At 38.1% G+C, this 23734-nt stretch overlaps 2 protein-coding genes across 2 annotated transcripts in view; one reads left to right on the forward strand and one right to left on the reverse strand.

The window, feature by feature from the left end:
* The first annotated feature begins 810 nt into the window (after positions 1-810).
* tmie (transmembrane inner ear) lies at positions 811-15501 on the forward strand. Its single transcript, XM_031734749.2, has 4 exons — positions 811-1055; positions 5075-5192; positions 10661-10810; positions 15153-15501. Exons 1-4 carry the CDS (start codon positions 945-947, stop codon positions 15440-15442), a joined length of 669 nt encoding a protein of 222 aa, XP_031590609.1. The 5' UTR covers positions 811-944; the 3' UTR covers positions 15443-15501.
* A 142-nt stretch (positions 15502-15643) lies between these two features.
* Positions 15644-23734, reverse strand: part of pth1r (parathyroid hormone 1 receptor) — a 52732-nt gene continuing 44641 nt past the window's right edge. Inside the window, exons 7-13 of the mRNA XM_039601790.1 lie at positions 22369-22522; positions 21910-21970; positions 21012-21078; positions 20768-20862; positions 19573-19714; positions 19209-19250; positions 15644-19123 (exon numbers count right to left, since the gene is read on the reverse strand). Coding sequence (XP_039457724.1) covers positions 18761-19123; positions 19209-19250; positions 19573-19714; positions 20768-20862; positions 21012-21078; positions 21910-21970; positions 22369-22522 — 924 coding nt within the window. The 3' untranslated portion in view covers positions 15644-18760. The remainder of the gene's footprint in view (positions 19124-19208; positions 19251-19572; positions 19715-20767; positions 20863-21011; positions 21079-21909; positions 21971-22368; positions 22523-23734) is intronic.

Consider the following 23734-nt stretch of genomic DNA (forward strand, 5'->3'; position numbering starts at 1 on the left):
TCAATATTTCACATTAACAATCAATCAGTTGAGTATGTGTTATCCAAAGGCTCTTGTCTGCAGAGGACTATCGCATACAGTTTATTCGCCCAGGCTCCACATGGGGTATTAGCATCATTTGATTTTCACATCTCTTATCTGGTTTACTTGCCAGCTGCAACATGCAAAAGCAAAACTGTTAAGAGGCAAACTGAGCATTCAGCAGAACCAGATCATCACATTCTCTCAGGGTTTGATGGAGACTAAAGTAGAGCTACAATAAAGGCAATATTGCACTTACAAGGTCGCTGGACAGCAAACTTTAAAGCTCTTTAACTCTGCAGTTGGATATAGAGTTAATGTAGGTTTGTGGTGTTGGCTCTTTTCTCGAGTATTTACCCTGTTGTGTTCATTTTCACAGAGAAGTCATTCGTTTTTCCTCAGGCAAGTCCAACTTGAAAACGGCAGCTTGGCTCGTCATCTTTTACCACACTGAAAGGATGAGGCTGTGAGGATTTTACACTTCAGCCAGGGGCAATAAAGGCGATGACTCACTCGTTCGCTTCTCTGTGTCTGTGCAGGCCAGCCTCATCGTGGTCAACTGCACCACCCATCCCCCCCCAAGAGTTAACAGCCTGTCCCCAGCAGGATGAGCTGGCTGTAAACCACACCAGGTCTGTTAATTAATTAATGTACCCTAACTGCAGGGCTGGTTCCCTCCATTCTAGTGGAGCAGTTTTCAGCTGGCTGTGCTGGTGACTGCCGGTGCTTTTGGGTTCCTGCTCTGGTGTGACATAAAAGCAACAGATAGACATGACCGTGGATAGGAGGAAGACTTCATCACCATAGTCACTATTAATCACCCAGGGCCATTGTGGTCCTGTCCTGTAAACAGCGCAAGTGCAGGCAGAGAAAGAAGAGAGGAAGAGGGGGCAGGGTGGCTGCAGGGAGAAAGAGGGGAGAGAATGGTTGGGGATCAGCCTGTATGCCCGCCTCAGCTCCTACTGCGGGGCTGGGGAACAGTGCTGCTGTCTCAGTGTTTGTCCTCCGTGTTCTCCCAGATCCCGGATCCTGAGGTAAGAACCTGATACATCACCTTGTCCTCCACAGGTTCCTCTCAGAAAGAGCCTCGAGGTTTCTAAGTGACGGGTGCAGGTACATCGGTGTTTTAAGGGGAAGCCTAAACGCGTGCGATTAATGCTCCTTTGTTTTGTCGCCGTAGTTGTGTCTTGCCTTATTGGATGAGGAGAGGGGGAACCTATGTTGAACCCTGATATATTATATGGGCTGACATGAACAGCCATGTCACACATGTTTAAATGGGTGCTCCTAGAGGGGAGCTAGGGTGACTAGTGCTCGAAAGGTTTTCGTGCTTTTGATCGGGATAGAGAAAAAAGAGTTACATTCAGAGAATTTGATTAGACCTGGCTACAAAATTGAGCTGAAGTCCGTTTTCTTAGGTATGAAACAATAAATGATGACTGCATGACTAAACATTCTTATAACATCAAGTCAATCATTAGTAGTCAACTACAGGAACATGAAAGTGAATGAATTTTGTTTTGAATACTAATAGTGTGATATTTAATTGTTCCTAAGCACAAGGAAACGATGTACCAATGTTTACCTATATGACTTCTTTTTGCATCAACATCCTCTGAACTTCAGTTTGCAGCAAACAGGGTTTTTTATGGAAGATGAGAGAAAGCACGAGAAACAGTCTCCCTCTGGGTGTTTGTGTGATGTCTTTTAAGAGCTTGAGACAGAAGATGGTTAATAAATAATAATAATGTTTGTTGTTGCTGTAGAGAAGAGCAAAACTATTTTCTAGTAAGCATGTGTTAAATGGAGAATTAAATATAAAGCTTTAGATATCAGGAAATTGTTTGTCCATATTCTTTGTGCATAATATTGCTCCTGTACTTTATTACTTGAGTAATTGGCCCTTTGCTCTTATATGTTGAGTCATTTTTAACCAAGTGCACACTTTTCTATTTTTAGGTATTAATCCCCTGTTCTTATATTAATCTTCCTTGATTAGTCCCCAGAGGTTTTCCTTAGCGGAACAAAACAGAACTATTATTTAAGGGAGAATATTCAATCAAGGCTTTGAAGATTTAACACACTAACTAATCAGCCAAACATCCAGCAAATAAAAATGTTTAATAAATTTGGGTATGTAATCATTAACATTAAGGTTACTTGAGGTCATTTTGTGCTTGTTGTTTCACTGAAAGAAAGAAAAAAGGCAAATAAATAATTAATAAAATAAGAAATGTCCTCAGGAGGAAAGTATGTAGCATTACACAATCACTCTTAAAGAAAAAAAAAGTTATTTTATTAGATGTGCAAAATATCTTCATTAAGTGAGTTGCACACACGCAACAAAAAACATATTTTTTTGGCAACTTCTGTGTTAAAGATCACAGCCCTTGTATCAGTACAGACGCCCTGAAGCCATGTACACTGTCACATTTGGCGTGTTTGCTTGTTATCAGTTCTTTATAGGCTTGAGTAAACAAACTGGTCCTTTTGCGCTGGTACTTTTAAAGAAAGCAGAGATATCCTGGGATCCTTGTTTTTAATTTCTAGTATGATAGTAACATCTCTCAAAATATACCCTTTTTAGTATTTTAACTGAGTTACCATTCCTATTAACTGTTTCTTTTTCATCTCATCCTATACTGCTGTTCATCACGTGTGTGATATCACCACTTTAGTTTATTTTTGAAACTTTGCTTTTTTGTGGTTCACCTCATAATTGTGTTACACATAAAGGCAACAAATGCAATAGATGTCCATTTTCTGATCTGTTCTCTGTTGGTTTATGGACTAAAGTATAGAGTTTCCAAAACAGCCTTGTATCATCAAATCAAGTGATCGATACAGAGGAGACAGGGAGAAATCTACTCAGTAATTTTATCAGGGAACCGGCCCTCTGATGGCTGTGGTAGTACCGATCCAAGTCATTGATCTAGCTGAAGACAAACGCATACTACAGCCAGTTTCTACACTTATTGTTCCCTAATCCACAGCTCCGGAGAGAGCTTTGAAATCACAAAATAGTTGGTCTTGGACGGTAACAAGAAAAACTTTGTACAACATGCAAGACATCTAAGAACACTGAGAAAGCAGTCAACTTGTGCAACACATTCACTGCTGTCACTGTGTGTACTTGTTTGTAAGGGGGACCATGTAAGTTCACATCTGGCATGAAAACATACAGGGGGTTTGGGGGGCATTTCCTTAAAGAAATACTAAAGATCCTTTTTTATGGAGGACCACGAGTGTCATTAAAATATTAGAGAAATAAAATGCAGTCACACTAACTTAATGTACAATAGGAAAACATACATTCAGTTAAATAATCAAATAATCAAAAGTTAAATATTTAAGTAAATTATATGTTAGTTAATCACTTTTTAAAAATTCTATAGACATTATAAAGTATATGAGCTTTGACAAACATTTTGAATATGAAGCCAACCCTAAATAATTCACATAAAAAATACAATTCGATCATCTTAAAGTGTTACAAATAAATCTAAGAACATAATGAAAATGTATGTGCAGTTTTTAAAAGAGAGCTACAAAGCAGTCACAAATTGTTTTAGGAATGGAGCACAGGGATCAACATGTGAAGGAAAGACTAAATCAGGAATACAATACAATACATTTTATTATTGTGTTTAATTAATTATTGTATTTACCCATTACATACTTATGGATGGCTTTATGTTTTATTTTAATACATTTTTCATTTAACACATTTAGTTTATTAATATTAATTAATTAATTATTATTAATAATACATTTAGTTTATTTAAGTTAACACATTTTTCATTTTAACAACATATTTATGGATTTATATATTGTTTGAAAATTATTTCTACAATTTCTATTTCATTCACTAAGTTAACAAGGGAATAAGATTTTATTTATAGCTATTTATTGATTACTTCCATTTATCCATTTATGAATCCATTTATTTATGCCTTTTTATTTTTTATTTTATTTTATTATTATTATTTGCCTTTTTATTTGTACGATAATTGATTAAATAATAAAAACGTCCTTCCATGACACTACAGGTCCTCCATACTATTCTGCCTTTTAGTTGTTATACTTTCTCTCTTTGTTAGAAAATGCTCTGATAATTGTTTGCTTTGTCTCTTGGGATTTTCTGACAGTACATCTATATATCAAATGTACTGCATGCGTGTGGCTGTCAAAATGGGTTTTTGTGGCCCAAAAACGCTGTTGTGAGTGTGATTTCACAGGTGTCATCAAACTGAAAGAGTTCAAAGAAAAGACTCAGTACTGCCTACTAATGGAATAATGTTGTAATGACTACTGTGTACTCATGAGTTGGTGGTGACGGCATTAGGGTTGATATGATGCCAGCACCAGATGGTGTCTAGTAAGTAATTATATGAGTTCATTATATGGGTTCATTTTGATATCAGCTATACACCTTTAATGTTTTATTATCATGAAATTGTGTTAAGAAAATCTACAATCTGTGGACATGTAAACATTTGCCAAAGTATCGTCGCCAGGTAAATACAATATGAGCTACACTGTAGTTGTTGTTAATAACTGAAATGATGTTGAGGCGCTGACATTGCTCAGAATGAAATGTGAGGCTGTACAAGACGTTGGCTGCACACTTGTAGTAAATTCACTGAAAGGAGGCAGAAATTATTGCTGAATGCTTTGTCCAGCTGTATTCTGAAGAATCAATGCCCTTGCGACTTCAACCCTTATTTCTTATCTAAATGGTGATTCTTTGTGACAATATGACAGATTCAAAAACTTTTCATTTTACTTGGAGTCAGAAAAGATTGCAGAGTGACTGAAAACTCGAACGCCAAGTACTTTACTGACATGCTGCATTGCCTAAAGAGTGAAGTATCACAGTGAAAACTAAAAATAGTTCTCTGAAATTTGAGGTCCTCTGAGATCTTGTTTGCTCCTTGCACTTTGCACTCTGTTGTTAATCCTTTTTTTTGTGAAGATTTATTTTTAGTTTGTGTGCATATATAAAAAACAGTTGATGCTCTTTCTCTCTCTGTCTCCCTTTTTTTGCCCACAGCTTTTACCCACAGATCCCCCAAAGAAGCCCGACCCTGTCACTTCAGAGACCGTGGTTTTCTGGGGGCTGCGGTTATGGCAGGTCATTGGCATCTTTTCTGTGTTTGTTCTGGCAGTTGGTTAGTATTTTTCATGAAATCACTTTGTTGTCACCTTCACAAATCATTCATAAAGAAGACAGCTATCTTGAGATGTAGCCGCAGGGCACAAATGTCCTCAATTATGAGTTCACAATGTGATTATCACGCACAGTGTGATTAGTTGTAATACTGATATTATGTCAGCAAATGGAACAATTTATCTAAGCAGCTGATAAGAAAAACTGCAGGATGAGGGCAGTGAGACTTTGTTTTTTTGTTTGTTTGTTTGATTTGTTTTAGAAAAAAATGCAGTGTAAGTCCTACAGTTCTAGTCTTTATTTGTATCTGCATTTTGGCCTGAATGCAGTCTTTGGCACGCTCACATTGGCAGTGGTAGCATAATGATATTTAGCAGGTTACACATTTGTTCCCTAATGCAGTTCAGCCGGGGCTGATCATTAATTACATATTAAAAAGGAATACTGTAGGGGAGACACCACATCATTTGCTTCTGAGATACTTCACCAATCATTTATTAGAAAACATGACCTCCTGGTGCATTTAGATTTAAAAATAATAATAATAATTTTACCACATCCTCAAGAACTTGACTGACAAACAGTCTTAGTGCCACTTTGAAACATGTCACTATGCGAGCAAAAAAAATATCCTGCTTTCATGCACGCTCTTAGTGCCATGGATGGCTTATCATGACCACTGGCCTTAGTCACAAAAATGCCATGGGCCTACTTACCTACTCATGCAGAGAGTAAACACTCCATGTGCCCTTTCTGAGAACACAGATTTTGGTTGCACAGTAACACACGGATACTTACAACCACACAGCATGTGTTATTTTGACCTCATAGTTTTCATTTTGTAATGTTAAATTTCTGCTATTTTGTTATGTTCTCTGTATGCTGTATATGCAGTATATAATATTTTACAGCATGATGTATTCGTCTTAAGGAGTCAGACATATTTAATTGAAATAAAACTGCCGGAAGAAATGTCTGACTTAAAGCACTGACTTTCTTCTGGGGTTCTTTGGGGAAAAGTCACTGCTCAAATCAATCAAGTCCAACTACCAGACAGTTCAAGTTCAATGGCCATAAGTGATAGGCTGTTTGGGTGTCTTTGTCTTATCCTTAGATAGTTTCTAACATTGTAAACATTTGCCAAAAGGACTGTTCTCCTTGAAAGGTCCTGACAAGAAGCATCATATTATTATTAGCAGCAGATCTTTCTCTCTACTGGAGTTGTCTTTATCCCTCCTAACCCTATCTGGTAGTGCTGCCCCAGGCTTAACTGCTACTGCCCAAAGCTGCAGTCCTGCTGTAAACTTGGGCTAGCAGCATCAGGTCCTCCAAGGCAGGCAGTACTGTAGCACTGACAGAGCAGCTGCTGACAGTTTATGGTTTGTCCACCTACCAAGTCTGCATTTCCCCCATGGACGGTCTTATTTCTCTATGTTGACCTTTCATAGAAACATGTATTCAGCTGGCATCACATTGATTTGACCTACTCATCACAGGCTTCTTTTCATAAATAAACTCACAGCCATTGTTCATAGGTCAATTGACTCCCGGTGGCCTAAGTGAAGATACCACAACAGACCCTGCGGATTATCTGTCTTGGCTGGCTATTTATGAAAAGATTTAGAAAACATGCATTTCCAAAAAAATGAAGAAAAAAATTACCTCCACAAACATCCATCAAGTGAATTCTCACCATTCAAACTACAGTTTTGACTAGAGACCAATACAGGCCAAAGCACTGAAGACACTGAGCAACGGGGCTGAACCCTTAAACTATACAAAATACAACTTCTTCAATGGACAATACAAAAAGGAACTATATAAAAACATAATAATAATAACACATCTGCTGTCAGCAATCATCTATCTTGTTTCAAGATGCACACCCACAAAATCAGTGATTCACAAATACCTCAATAAAACCATTAAATCCATGAAAGTCACAGGTTTGGCTTTTCTGATAAACTCATTTATACACTGACACCTGTTCAATAGCTGATATATGCTGTCCAATGGTTTAAAACGTAATTGGGTAAAACTATTCATTTACAAGTGACAGTACTGCATTGCAAGTGTTGCTTAAGTAAAAGCATATGAGTGTAATTAGGAAACCAGACTTTGAGTACTCAAAGCTTAATCCATACAGTGTTTAACAAATTTCTTAGACTCTCGTCATAAAAACAAGAAAACACAAATATTTTAGAAATCTGTCAAAACTGAGCTGACACACTGGAGAAAAAGTCATCAAAAATAACGTTCAAACTCCGTAATGATTTAAAGAAAAATATTTACATTAGATAACTGTAATTTGGCATCTTAATCAAAAAAATTATTCTGTGCTTTACTATTTTCTTTTTTGTTTTTTTTAAATGGTAAATTTGAAAATTCATGGACAACAGCAGTAATTCTATTTTAGCATTAGAAATGGTATTTGAATTAAGGCGTTTGCACATACTCATGGATTTACTATACAGAAACATAAAAATATTTTTGTAACTACCAGTACTTTTAATTTAGGGCAGCCGTGGCATAAACCTTACACTGATGGTGGTCTGATAAATCTGTTAAGCACTTTAATTTATTGTCTCCACCTTAAACTTTTACATGATACTATATTATGTCTTTACGTCATTACTGTTACACATACATTGAAATAAAAACTGTATTTAATGTGATGTTGACAACTTATTGTGATTTTCACTATCGGTGATTCATGTGCTGATTATGTTTTTCTCAATTATTTGAAATTATTCAGAAAAAAAGTGATGTCACCCTAGTGTACACTTTGTCCGACCAACAGCCCAAACCTCACAACATAACCAATGAAAAGCAGGTTTTAAAATTTTATGTAACACATGTTCTGGAAAGGCATTGATGGCATGGCCAAATATTTTTGCAGTATTTGTGAAATTTCTCTAACAGTGTTAACATGATTCAGACAAACCGAGAAAACAAGAAGCTGGTAACTTGTCAAAGTGGGGCTAACTTGTCAAAGCAGGTAATAGGGAACAAGTCATAGCTTAATGACGCATTATTAGCTATTTGATAACCTAATCTACACTAATTTCATGTGTCCGTGCATGTATGAGAGCCTACTTGGGAATGAATGTGAGGCTCTGAGGGGACACCCACATGCCCTTCATGCATGTGTCATCAGAGGGACTCATGGAAAAAAGGTATAACAAGAGTGAGCATTCGTCCATGGTGTCTGCAATTTTCCATGCGTACTTCCTGAAACGAATATAATCCCTGCCTGAGAGGCTCTACTTTTATTTTTGCTCCCCTCTGCTCTCTGTTGCACCATTTCTGTGCATTTGTTGTGTCCTCTGCTCCACTTGGAGACACATGGAGTGGAGTGGAGAAGACACACGTGGAGCCACGAGGAGGGGACTCGGTGCGCAGAAGCTTCCCTAACAGTGTTAATCTTTTAATTGCTTTGTTGTTGATGCTGATGTTCAATGTGCTGCATATTTTTTAAGCATTTTGTAGTTTTTTTCTTTCCCCTGACCCTTAAAGTACCGACTGTGTCCTAGACCTCTTGTTTTCCTCTCTTGCTTAAAAAGGCACACACAGTGGCGGTCTCTATGTCTGACTTCATCTTGCAAGAGCCCTTCAGATGCCATGGGAGAGTGTAGGTGGAGGCTGTAGGCAAAAGACTCAGGGAAGAGGCGCAGATTAATTTGCATATTCATAGATGTGCATATACAAAATGAGCCAAAGGTGTTGAGTTACAGCTGAGCCTTTTTAAGACATGAAGGAATTATCCTTATGTAAATAAAGAAAAAAAAACCTAAATATATACTTGGGATCTTTAGGAGTTTATTGAGTGCCTGGAGGGCGGCTGTTTTAAAGCTAGGACTATCGTTTCATGCATGAAATGTTATGATTTTAGAAAATTAACTAGATAGTTGCTAATTAATTTTGTGCTCAATCAACCAAACATTTTATCTCTACTTCTATAGACAATGTAATCTGTAAAAGGGCTCTGCGTGCATGGCTGCTTCTGCTTCACTTACAAACATAAAAGCGAGGCAACAATACAATACAATATACAAAACCTTTTCAGCGTGCACACAGCGGTTTACAACAATAGAAAGCCTTTCACAAACTTAAACTTTACACTCGCACATGCAGAGACCCAGACAGGCAAATATGACTAAACCTAATCTAACATTCTAGCTGGATTCTTCATAACCAGCATTTTGGTAAATAAAGATTAATTATGGATGTTTCATTCACCGCTCCCTGCTGAGCATGCCATAGCTGTTTGAGTGATGAAAGAGAGAGCAAGACTAGAAGTAGCATGCAAGATGTAGGACGCTATTAAACATATCCTGTGGCTTTGTACCTTCTCTCCAACTAGAATTACAAAAAAAGAAAATGAAAACACACCAATCAATGTTAAAACTGTCACCAGTAAGTCGGATGGATGTGAGGAACAAACAAATGGTGTCTACAGGGAAAATGAGGCAGAATTAGGGGGAAAAAATAAATAAATTTATCACCATTTTAACTTTTAAAAAAGATGGCCACGCAGCAATCACCATCAAAAACAAACACCACAGCTCAGTCACTGTCAGGACAAGGCTCTCTGACACTGGCTGGCCTCTCCTCAGCTTAAGTATACCACAACTGATTGCTGAGTGGAGCCAGCTGCTCGCTGGCTCCACAGGAAGAAGGGCTGTACCTAGACCGGGAAGAGCAACACAACAAACCAACACAGCAAAACTACAGTTGGCCTGCTAGGCGTGTAACACAGTTACACTTCATTACGCAGCCATGAGGCTGTGGTGTAACTTCATCACACGTCAGTATCAGTTTCAGTCAGTTAGTCATGGACGGACGTGTTTAGAACAAGTAGCGCTCACACCTGTTTTTTAGACATTTTCTCCCTTTTGGTTTGCATCTTTGTGTAGAGAGATTCATACTGCAGCAGGATAATGAGGCCAAGTGAACCAGGATTAAGGAGCACTCGTGGACTCCTTAGTAGCTGGATTTTACTCACCAGACCTCATTTCCACCAAATATTTGAGGAAGCATTTGTATACTGACGCATTTGAGTACTGACAAAGCCAAAAATGTCACAAAACATTCTTTGGAATTTTGTCCAGTAATGGTACGAAAGCGTAAGGTATTTTCTTCCACACAATTCCAGCTTGATTGCGTTCTGTCATCAAAGAATGGGAGGAGGAAGACCAAAACACAAATCAAATACAAAAATATTCGGAAATCTATTTAATTTTTAAACATTCAGTCAGAACGTTAATATATATTATATGTTGATTATGTTCATTTGTAATGTGAAATTTATAAAAATGTACCTTAGCTAGTGTTCTCAGTCTTTTGGACCCCACTGTATATTGTGACTGCCACTGCCCCTTAACTTCTTATTAATTGTGTAAGGTGATATTAAAATGTCTTATTGAAATAACATCACCCTGTCTTTATCCTTGTTCTTCTCTCCTTTAGTCATCACTCTGTGCTGTATATTCAAATGCCGAATTCCCAGAACAAAAAAGGAAATTGAGGCACGGCATGCACAAAGGCAGGCTGCCAAGAAATACGCCAACACATTAGAGACAGTGCCACCTCTTAATGAGCTGACTGAGATCCCAGGCTGTAAGTACCCCTCTCTCATATCTTTCAAATATTAATATGATAGTATTACATTGGTTTTAATAATTGAGTTATAATTGCAAGCAGGAGCTTGAACTCTCATACCAGCTGCGGAAGTTCACAAGAACTGTCCTGCTCCTTAAATACTTCAACTACCAGTTCCTTCAAATGAGAGAAATGATGGATAACTGCTTGAATTTTCCATGCATTCCTCTTTAACCATTAGTGAAGTGCACAGAGATAGACAGAGAGAGACATCAGACTCCCTTAGACCAAAGCACATCACAGACAGGGATGGGGGGTGGGGCGGGAGGTAACACTGGTGACTTCAGTTCTGTATGGATGAGTTACAATATGAATTTGGGTCTCTATCTACAAGCACAGAAGTTTGTTAAATATAGTTTTTTTCTCTCTAGTATTGCAGTTCTGCTTTGTGATTAAGACCAAGAGGACAGCTCTCTTTTTACATAACTTATTTTCTAGGATAGCTTTGATTTATTAAACTTTTGCTGTCTCTTCTTTTCACCTCACAAAATGTTTCATGCTTGGTTAAAGTCTTCTTCTGATACTTTCATGTACTAAACTCTTCTCTTCTCTTCTCTTCTCTTCTCTTCTCTTCTCTTCTCTTCTCTTCTCTTCTCTTCTCTTCTCTTCTCTTCTCTTCTCTTCTCTTCTCTTCTCTTCTCTTCTCTTCCAGCTGCCCCTGATGCTTCTGCAGTACAGACACTCTCTGAGCAGGTTCAAACTCAGAGTGCTAACAACAGCCAGCCCTCAGTTGTTAGGGTCAGTGAGGAGCATCCCAGCTCCCTCACTTTGCCAGAGACAGGATGATATTTTTTTCCCCTCCTTTTCTTCGGCTCTTATCTTCCTTCAGACACTCCACTTGGCTAAATCGCTTTAACAAAAAAAAAAAAACATAGCGTGCACACTGGCAGCTGCTCTAAAAGTCCCCTTCTTGCATTTATCACACATGCATCGGCCTGTTCGATTTTTAGTACATCTGGTTTTCCTTGAATGAAATTTAAGAGAAGCTCAACCAGAAAAGAGCATCTCTCATTCAGCTGCTTACCTCATCACTTTTGAACTAGTCAGAAATTAGAGCACAATCTAACTTCGCCAAACTTTGCTTGATAGTGAGTTTTAATGGAGCTGAATAGTAGGTATTGTGCTGCTTCTGTGAATGTAAGTACTCGGGCTCTATAGGGCGGCTTGGCTTTTGTAGTCCATACTGTATGTTCTTGTGTCCTTATGTCCCTAAATGTCCCAATATTTTTTGCTTCATGTTGGTGAAAATGTGGATTTCAAGACAAAATGGATTTGATCAGAAATTCTGAAGACAGGATATTGCTATTACAAAATCATTGTAAACTGTAATGAATGTAGCACGCCTCGTATCTAATGTTTGTGCTCTGTGTTTGTCCCCGTCCCTCTCTGTATGTTTGCTTCTCCAAAGTGGTTTTAAATAAAGCAAATCAAGCACTCTCTGTTTATCTAGTGTAAATGGACGATCTGCACGGCACTCCTGGGTTTAATTATTTGAACGATTAAGTGTTCTTATTCTTACAAATATTCTTTGGTGCGTTGCCTCAAAGATGGTGCTTTCTTAGGTAAGAATAATGGCAAATAACCACAGACAGCTGTCACTTCCTGTTCCTCTAGGTGCTATATCATGTAACAGTACATTAACTAGTTATTGTAAAAATCAGAAAAAAAGAAAAAACAACACACTCAGCCGTCACTGAGTTCCCAGGTGGTAAATAAGACCCACATTTGAGCACATGATGACTCTGCTGTGGTCAAAGCATCCAGAGTTTTATACTCTCTAGTGTCAACCAGAGAGTTGGTCCAATATGCACTGGAGTAAATATTATGTTATTGGCTATAAACTGAATGACCATATGTCTTGAAGTCGGGCTGAAGGGAAACAAAAGAGTGAAAACATATATGCTTGTGCTCAAAAAACACCATAGTACACTGTTTACAAAAGAGGATCACTAATACACAAGCAAACATGCAAATTGCCGCCTCTCTCCGGGGATTATAACCAGCTGATATAAGATATAATAAGCAGTAAAATCTGACAAACCAAATGATTGTGTAAGTAAAGAAAATAAAACGAATCCTGTGTTGCTGAATGTAAGACAGCAAATATGTTAATATGAAGCTCAGGATTAAAAGTTTTGCAAGTTTTTCCTCTAAAATGAGGTTTTGATTATGCAAACCAACATCAAATTCATGAAATGCTCTCCCAAAGTAGGCTAATCGGTAAAAGTAGCACTGAATTATTAATTAAATGTTACAAATGAGGATCATGAAGTGTCCACTCCTATTTTCTGGATCTGTGCGTGGATATCAGATCTGTTTACAAATCAGGAATAAAATAGGTTCATTGCATAAAAGTTAAAAAAAAAAGACACAAAAAACACAAACACAACTAAACAAAAAGGCAGATATTGTGAGGATCTGTAAAATGAGCCAAGTTGGTTTTCGCGCCACTAAAATGTCGGGCATCCTGTGTCATTTGCATGCACCTACTAGCTTGAAGCATATTGGCCCCAAAACAGAAATCTGTAGAAAGAAAGTAGTGAGCATCTCTGGCTTCACAGCCTGTATCTGTTTCACATACTGTTACAGTGAGAGATAGAAGCCTCAGAGCGTTAGCTTCGACTTATTATCTCTCTCTCCCCATCTCCCTCAGAAACACTCACAGAAGACAGTTGTGAAACAGTTCCTCCAATTTGTCGTCTTCGCTTATCTACCATCATCTCTCATCCAGAGCTGCTGCTTCTGGAGCTCAAAGTGAATAGTTTCAAGTAGCTGGAAATGAAGACATCCCCGTGTGTCAGCCAGTAGTTGCATCTTTTGTTTGTAAGAAATCAAATGCATTTCTCGTACATCTGCCCCCTGCAGCTCGGAACAGACAGTAAGGAAAACGTAGTTTGATGTGCAAAGACTTCCAAAAACAACTTTAGTCTTATTACAAGCCCATCTCAGGGCAAGATAAAAAGTTATTGTTCTTAAACACCCACTGTTTATGATGTCTTCCTGGCCATTTTTAGCTGAATTCGTCAATATTTTATTACACTTAGTGAGATGGAACTCACTTTTTAATTTTCTAAATGTCACAACTCTAAAATTCACTAAGCCTTCACGTTTTATCAAAAATTGTGCCCGCTTTATCCACGCTGAACATCTGACATTTAATAGTGAGAGTCAGAGCCTTTCTTAACCTTAAACTAGCCCACCGCAGTAAGTAAACAACAGGACACTGGCAAAATGGCACAAAGCCTACATGTCTGACATTGGAATTTAAATGACATATGAGTCTGATGGACGTGGGATCAAGATGTTGGAAAGTTATATGCTTGCTTCTGCTCGCCAGGTTTGATCAAAACCCGGCTGATAGATCTAGAAGAAACCAAGAGAAAAGAGCTTTACAGTCGAGGATAATAGCAGAAGACAGCTTCAAAATATGGAAACACAAAGAATTCTATTCACAGACATTCTTATGGTTGCTTGATTATTTTAAGTCAGCTGGATTCACCCACTTCAGCTAAACGGGGGACTGAATGATCTTAGATTTACTCCGAGTCCCTCTGGCAACTTTTGACATTTGGTGTGTGTTTGTCATTTGGTTTCTTGGCCTTTGATTACATAGCCAGTGTTTTTTGCAGCTTTTGGAAAAATCATATGAAGAAGAAGAAAAAATAGAAGAAACCATATTTCACTCCAGCTCGTCGTCTGTATGTCCTTTGAGGAATTTTCACAGTTGTTCCTGAGAGTGTTACATTGTTGGGTGCCCATTAATCCTTGTTAGTGGAGTTTATATTCACTTAGTGTTGATAATGTGTGACAACCTCGGATATATCCTTGTTTAGTGTATGTCTGAGATTAAGATGAAGCAAAGATGAGGGCTAATATCAAGGGCTAGCAAGAAAGGCAGGGTGATATTTAAGATGAGACAAGATAAAAATACATTTTATTTTACTCAAATGTATCGTTCTCCAACATTAAGCAGCTTTTTATGTGATATGCATCTTCAGTAGCTCTGTTGGCCTCAAGATCTCGCCTCCTGAATAATAATGAGCGAAAACAAACCTGATTGTTAACTTTGGCTCTCCTGTTCTCACCTGTTAAGCACTTCAAACAATCCCATTAAAAGAATAAACAGACAATGGTTATTAGAAAAGGTGGAAACAGATGCGCCTTCATTATATTCAGCCTACTTAGCCCAACACTCCGCTGGATTAAATTTTCCCACCCAATTAAAATTAGAGGCAGAGAGTGGCGATGATACCCGATGTCGCTGTGAAGCCTTTAACCCCTTTTCTTGTTTTTCCTGCAGCTTCAAAAGCAGAAGACAGTGAGGAGGTAAAAACAGTTTCTGGGAAGGTGGATGCTGAAAAAGGAGAGAAAAAGACCAAGGAGGGCAAGAAAGAGGGCAAGAGTGCCAAAGAGGGGAAAGGAGATGAAAAGGACGCATCTACAAAGAAGAAGGGTGAAAAAGGCGAGAAGGGAGCATCCAAGAAGGAAGATGGGGACGGGAAAGGGAAGAAACCAGGAGAGAAGGGAGACAAAGGGGAAAAGGGAGCAAAAGGAGGGGCTAAAGGAGGGGGCAAGAAAGCTCAAAAGTAAACTCTGCTTTTCTGTAAATACCGGGAAAAAAAAATCCAATTTTTTCACTGGGCACATTTTGGGACTCTTTTTCTAAAGTGAAATTTGTATATTATATTGATAATAAACTGTATTCTGATACATTATTACATTATTGATGTTTTTGTCTTATTGGGATATGAAAAGACAGTAGAATTATAGATTTATTATCTTATTCACAATTCATTGATGAACAATAGAGATCAGAAAGCATCCTCCAATCTCATCTGAAGTTTACACTGGTATCTACAACATGCCTACATCACAAAGGAGTGAAGAGAGAATGACTGAATGATGTGTCACTGCCCACATTACGGTATCTGAAGCATGAAAACTATAAAGTCAAGTCCACTGAGTACACTTCGGCACAAGATAAATAAATGACAATGGAATACACATTATACTTCCATGAGAGGTATTTGAAACAATGAAATACAACCTTAGCTCTATGGTTATTGGCCCTATTGTACACTTGATTCCAAAACACAATCTTTTTACATAATACAATCAGAACAAAACACCATATTACAGGGTATTAAAGTGGTCAAAGAGAATTTTCCAAGTGTTCTTGATTTACAAAAAAAAAAAAAAAAGATCTTCATGCTCTGACATTGCCCAACCTCTGAGTGAAAAACTGGATTATACAACAGTAACATGGTATACTCTTTGATGGTTTGCAAATTAGGCTAACTTTCAGTTTTCACAAGCCTGGGAGAAATGCATTAAATTACCCATTATAAAGGATACAGATGGATGATAGATATTTAAACCTTCTGTGGCAGCAAGGTACGGTAACATGACTTTATAAAGGTTTCCCTCAGCCTGTCTTTTTCTATTTTCATCACTGCGGCATGCAGCCACCTGTAATTACTATTGTAGTCAATCCAGTCAAGCTTACGTCATAATTATAGCAGAATGAAAATGTCCCTCTTGACTGTCAAAAGCAGCTAGGAGCTGTCTGCTTCTCTTACATTTTATTTTCAAATTGTTTTTTCTTAATTAAAGGGAAAAAAGCTGAAAAAGTTTGAGGATGTAGTTTACAATTACAGTTTTTAGCAGAGGTAAAAGAAACAGGAGTTAGTCTCTGATAAATGCATTACTATTTTGAGTTATGAATTGCATATTAGATGTGCTACCGTAATATGCAGAATAGACAAATACTCTGGAAAAATGAACGATAAAATCACCCAGTGAATGTTCATCATAGAGCTCTATGGCAAACGGGAATTTGTTATATGACACTGAAGTTAAATCATTCTTGGTTTTTGTCTTTTATATAATAATAGGAAAAAATGAAGCATGTTAAAAACGTTAAATACTTGCTAAAAGGGTAAACAGTCGGTGTGTAAAGTTGATTTCATTCTAGTGCTATTGGATCTTTTACCTTGTATCCAGTTTGTACTGTAAGCAGTAACTTGAACAGATCAGGCTTTAAGTTAAAGAGGTGGCTAACTAAGTGTGAAATGACCAAAAGAGCCATACAGGGGAGCTTACAGTTAAATAGTATTCACTCGAGAATATGTAGAAATTTGGCCAGATACTGCTTGAAAATTTTGTGACATTCAGAATCATTATATAAGCTAATGTTAGATCTTGAAACATAGTCTCCATGTTATGGATTTAACAACAAATTTAATATTAAAGGCCTTGGTCTGTTGTTACTTTGTGTCTGGGTGTTTTGAATCCTTCACTGCTATTTACATGAAACTAAAGATTTTTTTTAAAGAAAAAAAATAAGATATTACTGCAAAATTAAGACAATCTGGTCACTGTAAACGCAATGGTGGAGGATAATACAAATAAAATTGTCAGTATAACCTCTTCTCTGGCAGCTTATCATGTCTTTTCTCTTTGGTATAATAGATCATATGAGCTACCCTGCCAATCATGCAGGCTAAGTATAGTAAATTACAAAGATATTCAACTGTTGTGTTTTGGCCTATATACATAACCAAATATTGCCAACATCCCATAAACCAATACATGAAAAAATAACATCAAAACAGCTTTATAACATATAACATATCCATACATAGGAACACTTTAAGCTCACAATTAGAATGTATCTCTGATTTTTGTAAACATCGTGACTTGTATATACATCATAAAAGCAGCACAACACTGGACTGACTACCTGTAAAAAATACTGTGTAGTAGTAACTTCAGTTTTTTTTTTCTCTATAGCATCACAATTATCACTCCTGGAATCCCACTGGGAATTTAAGACTCTTTGTTTCCTCCTTAAATTAATATTCCACTGGAATATTAATAAGACCGTTGCCTGCACCCTGTGCCTTCTAATAGGGCTTCATCTTTTGACAACTTTGAGAATATATCCAGTATATACAGTTTTCCTTTGAGTTACATGACGTTACTCAAAGAAAAAGGTTGTCTGCAAAGACATTCTTACTTTGGTGTTTTTAGTTTGGCCGTGTGAGTATTAACATTTTATATGGACAAAAAACTAAAAACAAGTACATTCATTTTAACCATTCAAAATCTGTGGAGTTAGAGGGCTGAATACTGGGTGGGAGGGGACAGAAGAGAAACACGAAATAATATTTTATGACACACATGGATCCTCTGGAGCAAAAAGCTGACTATGCTAAAACACCACTTGAACAGTATAAAAATAGGTGTGCAACAACAGAGGACTTCAATTACCTGAGTAACTTCCCTTTTACGCTGAAGTGGATTTAATCCAATGCAGAACAAATGAGATTCCACACCAGGAAACATGAACACATGTCTCAACAAGTAAGATTATTAGTTTTAAAGCCACATGTAATCTTCATTCAAAACTTCCTGATTAAATTGCCCATATTTGTGCCTCTGAGAACGCTCAGTACCCACCTGGCTTTACTTTGGTGATTAAGGGTATTCTTGGCCATTGTAGTAACTACAAAACCCCAGTTTTTACTTATGCACAAAAAAAAAATGACCACAAGACGATTGCTTCCAGAGGAAACATAAATGAAGGATAACAACAGTTATGGCAGTGAATAAGAAATAAAGAACGGCAGTCCTCTTCTCAACATTTTACACATTCAGTGTGGCAGGCGGTTGGTGAAAGAGTTATTTGCTGCAACAACGACAGTCATCACCCATCAAATAAGCCCGCAAAAGCAATACGGCCTTTCTGCCTCGAGCCTCATCGCTTGGCAATGTTCCGGCTCAATTCACAGGAGAAAAAAACTGGCAGTGTCGATGCATGCAGCCATCCCCTTCGGACCATCCTGAGACTGTTTCGTGATGAATTTTTTTTCTCGATTTTCACCGACAAAGACAGCGTCCTGCAGGTCACATGACTGTCTCCCTCTCCTCCTCAACCACGGGCGAGGGTTTTTCGTCCTCACAAGGCCGCGTATGCGCAGAATGCTCTTCGGCTGGAATGTGGAGCTCCTGTCCCGATGACGGTATAGAGTTCTCTGACACGGAGCCATTTTTCACATACCCAGGGAGGTTCCTGTGCCCATTCACAGGCGCCGGTCCCAGCCTCGTGGTGAGGTGGAGGCCCAGCGGTCCTCTGGCAGTGACATTGGTAACACTGGTGTGTGATACCATAGGTCCATAGCTGTAAGTGTTACTGCCGCTTCGAGCTTTTCTTTTGAAGTCCAGGGCCAGAGTTCTCCTGCTCCAGGACTTTTTTATCTCAGCTTGCACCTTAGAAGAGAAAATACTTTTTTTTTTTATGCATAAAAGCAGAAGAGTCAAAAATGTGTAAAAGGCAACATTTCTGAGTTCTTACCTCTCCATTGCAAAAGCAGTATATAATTGCCACTAGGAATCCCTGCAACATAGTAAATAGTGATTTTTACTCCCATTATCCGTGAGTGAAATATCTTTGCAATGCACTTTAATTTGACATTTTAGCTGTAAAATTTGGCATTTTGTTTGATATTTTCAGTCATCAGCTACTCCTGTTGTTCTTTTAATCTTGATTAGGATCTAACCATAACTCAAGAACTAATCAATAAGCAACAACTGGACATTCGCTAACTGTTTTTTGGTGATAAGGTTAACCCTTAGGACATTTCAAAGCCTATCAGATTTTTTGAGCACGTCATTATTTATGTCAGAATAAAATGAGATTTTCATCACAGCAGTTTTACCTGGAAGGAGTTAGAGAGCATCTCGTAATGCATTTGGATCAACCATGGAATCCCATGCACCTCTGTATATGGCATGGCAATGAATATGATGTAGTGGACGCCAAACAGAGGCATCAGCACCAGTGTGGACTTCAACAGTTTTCTGTAACAGAAACATTTCACAATCGTAACAGAAAACTTTACAAACATCTCGTTTTGATAGATCAACAATAAAGATGATTTGGTGGATTGAAGGTTAAAGTAATTTGTTAGCAAAAGAGAACATAAATCAAGCTTAATTTCCAGCTTTTTACATGCAAGGGTTTGATGATTTTTCTCTATTTGAAATCATTTGAAATTGAATGCTGAACCGTGCGGAACAGTTGGAATGCAATTTGAAGATGACCTTGTAGTCTGTGTTGAGAATTTCCCACGTTTTAATCTCCCTGTGTTTGTGTGGGTTTTCTCCCACATTTGTAAGACTTAGGCTATGTGGTGAAATTCACTGCAGATAAAAGTGTGTGGTTTAGGGTTAGGTGTGTTTGTACGTGCACTGTGATGGACTAGAAACCTGTCGAGTATGTTCCCAGGATTTATTTTACTTTGACAGTTGGGATAGACTGTCACCCCGAGAAGCATAAGTGATTACAAAAATGCATTATATGGACAAAAGTGCTGGGTCACCTCCACATTAGGCCTACAGGAGCTGCTCTCCCATGAAGTTCTGGGCGCACAATTTTTGTGCTGATGTTAATGCCAGAGGAGGTTCCGAGCTCTGCAGTTACTGAGTCAGCAGAGCTTTGGTGACTTTTATGCACTAAACCCCTCAGCACTTAGCGACCCTGCTCTGTAACTTTACTGTGGTTGCTGTGGTTCCTCAGCTCTTCCACTTTGCAGTAATATCACTTATAGTTAATCGCAAATATCTAGGAGGAAAGAAATGTCACAAACGGACTTGTTGCAATGGTGACATACTATTACAGTACCAACCCATTAATTCACAAACGCCTGTAAAGGCAGACTGCATGGCTAGATGTTTGATTTTACAAAGATTAAGAGATGTGGCCCAAGACTTTGGTCCATATAGTGTGCATCTCATGATGTAGCTACCTTTGCTGGTTGCAGCATTAAATTTCAATTGAATCATAACATGACTCAGAAAAGAAAATATATAAAAAAAGAAATAATAATTTTGCACTTTGCTAGTACGCAGCACCTGTACTGTTGTCTGGTGTCACACCTTCTAGCATTTGTTTCTCGCAGTTTAGTTGCCAAGACTCGGACGATGTTCAGAAATAACAGAAAATTAATCTGAAGAGAAAATAGAAACATAATGTTAGAATTAGATGTAATTGGACTCACTAAAAGGTGTCTTATCCATCAGCTGTGATGCCACAGGTGCAGCGAAACACTGTCATTTCACACACGGTAGGGGAAAGTTGAAATCAGCACGTACTCACCACTACAGCAACCACGATGGGCATTTGATATATCCATTTAAAATTGCCTGCGCTTAGGTTCCAACACCTATGGTAGACAAATAATAACAAGCCATCGATAAACAAGTGTGTGTGTGTGTGGGGGGGGGGGGGGTATTGTTTTCTGCCATCATGTGGGATATACAGAAAGGGCACAAATACAACATCAGCTCATGTTTTATGGCTTTCAAAGATCTTTAAAATTTTCAAGGCTTTGAAATAACAAAATCTACTCTTTTTATCTGGAATTAAAAGTTCACTTGACCCCAGATGTTATTTCAAAGATTTATAGAGAATGCACAATGAGAGCATTTGATTTAGGTTAAGTATGGCATTAACCATAGGCTGCTTTTACTGATAGATTTTAAGCCATATGGATATTATTATGTTTACTCAGTTTCCCAAATATATTGCAAAGGTACATGCTGTGGTTATCATCATGTATGGTAGGTTTTTTTGCTAAAACCCCCCCCAAAAAAACAACCCAGACAGGAGGCAGAAATGTTCTGCTGCTCTCCCACCGACAGAGAAGAGAATTATGTGGTTTAGTTCCACTCTACAGCTGCTGGATACTAGCTTAGTCGCGAGCTGCCAGCTGCAGAAACTTCATGTTTTACTGTGGTACAGGACCAATGTGGACACTGGAGATAATGGTAGTTGGAGGTGGTTGAGGTCCCGCCCGTCTGGTTTGGCAGTTTTGGCAGTTTTGACCCAGGTGAAGTTGCCCATTTGCAAATCGAATTTGAATACACTGATTTTTGGTCACTTTAAACTTTATTTGACACACTCATACCAAATATGTGTGGTTAACTCATACACATCTGTACACACACACTTAATGGAAAGTAGTGAAACTAAATTGCTTCTATGGATCACTTACTCTGTGTCTGCAAACATGGCTCTCACAGTTGCCCAAATGGTTACAAACACAGCTGGTACACCTGCAAAATAAAATAAAAAATGTCTAACTTTGTATCATAAAAAATGTATCAAAAAGACAAAAAATAATTTGCTCATGTGAGAAGAATCCGGGTAGCACAGCATCCACATTGTATGCGCTGTGCTTATGGCATTTATACGCACAGTGTGTACAATGCAGGAACTGTAAAGCCCATATTCATATTCATGCTTTTTTTTTTAACCAGATGAGTCACTCTTCATTGTTCTTTCTTAGTTATGAGAATTTCATCAGCAGATATAGAAGTACCTCAAAGTGTTCCAACTTATTTGCATGCTAATTAGACCATCAAAAATTAAATTCCTTTGATAAGAGCTGCGTTGCAGGTCATTGGATCTACTGAACATGCAAGTAAAATGTAAATTAAGCAAGCAAACTCACCCCATCCAATCACAGTAAATCCCCACAGGCACTTTCTATTGGAGAAGAAGGTCATAAAAATGAGACTGTGGAGGTAGAGACCCTCCACGAGAATCCAGTAGTAATTAGTTGCCAGGAAGTACATAAACAAGGTCACGACCACCTTACAGGTAATCTATAGAGAGAAGAATAAAAAGAAGCAAAAGATTTAAAGTTTTAACACATACCTTATAACTCTAACATACACCTATGGTACTCTGATTTCATCTACAGGTGATAAACTAGAAGGGCACTTTCAATAGGTTTTTGTATTGACACTGACAGGGATTGTGGACCTCTACAGTTTTCTCATGTCAGTGTGCCACAGAACTGAATTTCAAATACTGCTTGGTTTAAAGACCACTGGAAGGTTTGGGTCCAAAATACATTTCACGCCTGCTGATACATGATGGACCATTCACACCTCTCAAGTTGTCTGGGTACGGTTTTATTCGCTATCCTCCAGGGTCAGGACTAAGCATGGAGAGGAAGAATTTGCTTTTTATGCATCACACAGCTGAGCAGAAAAACACTTCGCTCATATTCACCTGTCTCATGAAATACATGTGCAGAGTCCTGCACACTGTCTAAATTGCATTGAGAAAGTTGGGATATGAATATATTTTTGCAATACTGTGCACCAGCGCTGAAATGAGCTCCCAAAAAATCCAGATAAAATGAAAAAAACTCAGCAGGACTGCTCCACTGAAGGCTTGGATATTTCTGTTTGCTACAACCTTGTAATAAATGAAATTATTTTACACATTAAGTGCTTTACCCATTTTTCAAATATATTTTATTTTTTTATAGTCTCCCATTTAATATTGCTCTAATTTAACTATGTGTCTGCAGCCGCAACTTTTGTCTTCATGCATTTTTATTTCATGCACGTTTGACTGACCTCTTGTTGAAAGGTGCAAAACAACATGGCTCATGTTACTCATGTTCCGATTATTCACCACAGGACTGCGGGCATGATTATTTTTCAGGCAGGATTCACTCCTGCTGCTTTTCGCCACACCGCTAATTGTTGAGCAACTTTAGTGGCACGAACGAGGTTAAAGTCTTGTTAGCTGACCTCCAGCTAGTATAAACATGAATGATATATTGGCAATTTACAACTCTGATAGATGTCAGAAAAATGAATACTCTCTCACCTGCCATTTCACTAGGTATACCTCTTCAACTGCTTATTATTGCAAATCATTCAATCACATGACTGCACCTCAATGCATTTAGGCATGGAGATATAATAAAGATGACCTGCTGAAGGTCAAACTGAGCATCAGAATGGGGAAGAAAGGTGATTTAAGCGACTTTGAATGTGGCGTGGTTTTTGGTGGTAGAC

This window comes from Oreochromis aureus, linkage group 18 (genome assembly GCF_013358895.1).
Source record: "Oreochromis aureus strain Israel breed Guangdong linkage group 18, ZZ_aureus, whole genome shotgun sequence".
Classification (NCBI taxonomy): Eukaryota; Metazoa; Chordata; class Actinopteri; order Cichliformes; family Cichlidae; genus Oreochromis; species Oreochromis aureus.

What these genes read in the sequence shown, in the direction of transcription:
- tmie (XM_031734749.2), top strand. Translation starts at nt 945, where the DNA reads ATGGTTGGGGATCAGCCTGTATGCCCGCCTCAGCTCCTACTGCGGGGC. An exon ending in TGTGTTTGTTCTGGCAGTTG is followed by an intron (nt 5,193 to 10,660) that starts GTTAGTATTTTT and finishes TCTCTCCTTTAG; the next exon opens with TCATCACTCTGTGCTGTATA. An exon ending in GCTGACTGAGATCCCAGGCT is followed by an intron (nt 10,811 to 15,152) that starts GTAAGTACCCCT and finishes TTTTTCCTGCAG; the next exon opens with CTTCAAAAGCAGAAGACAGT.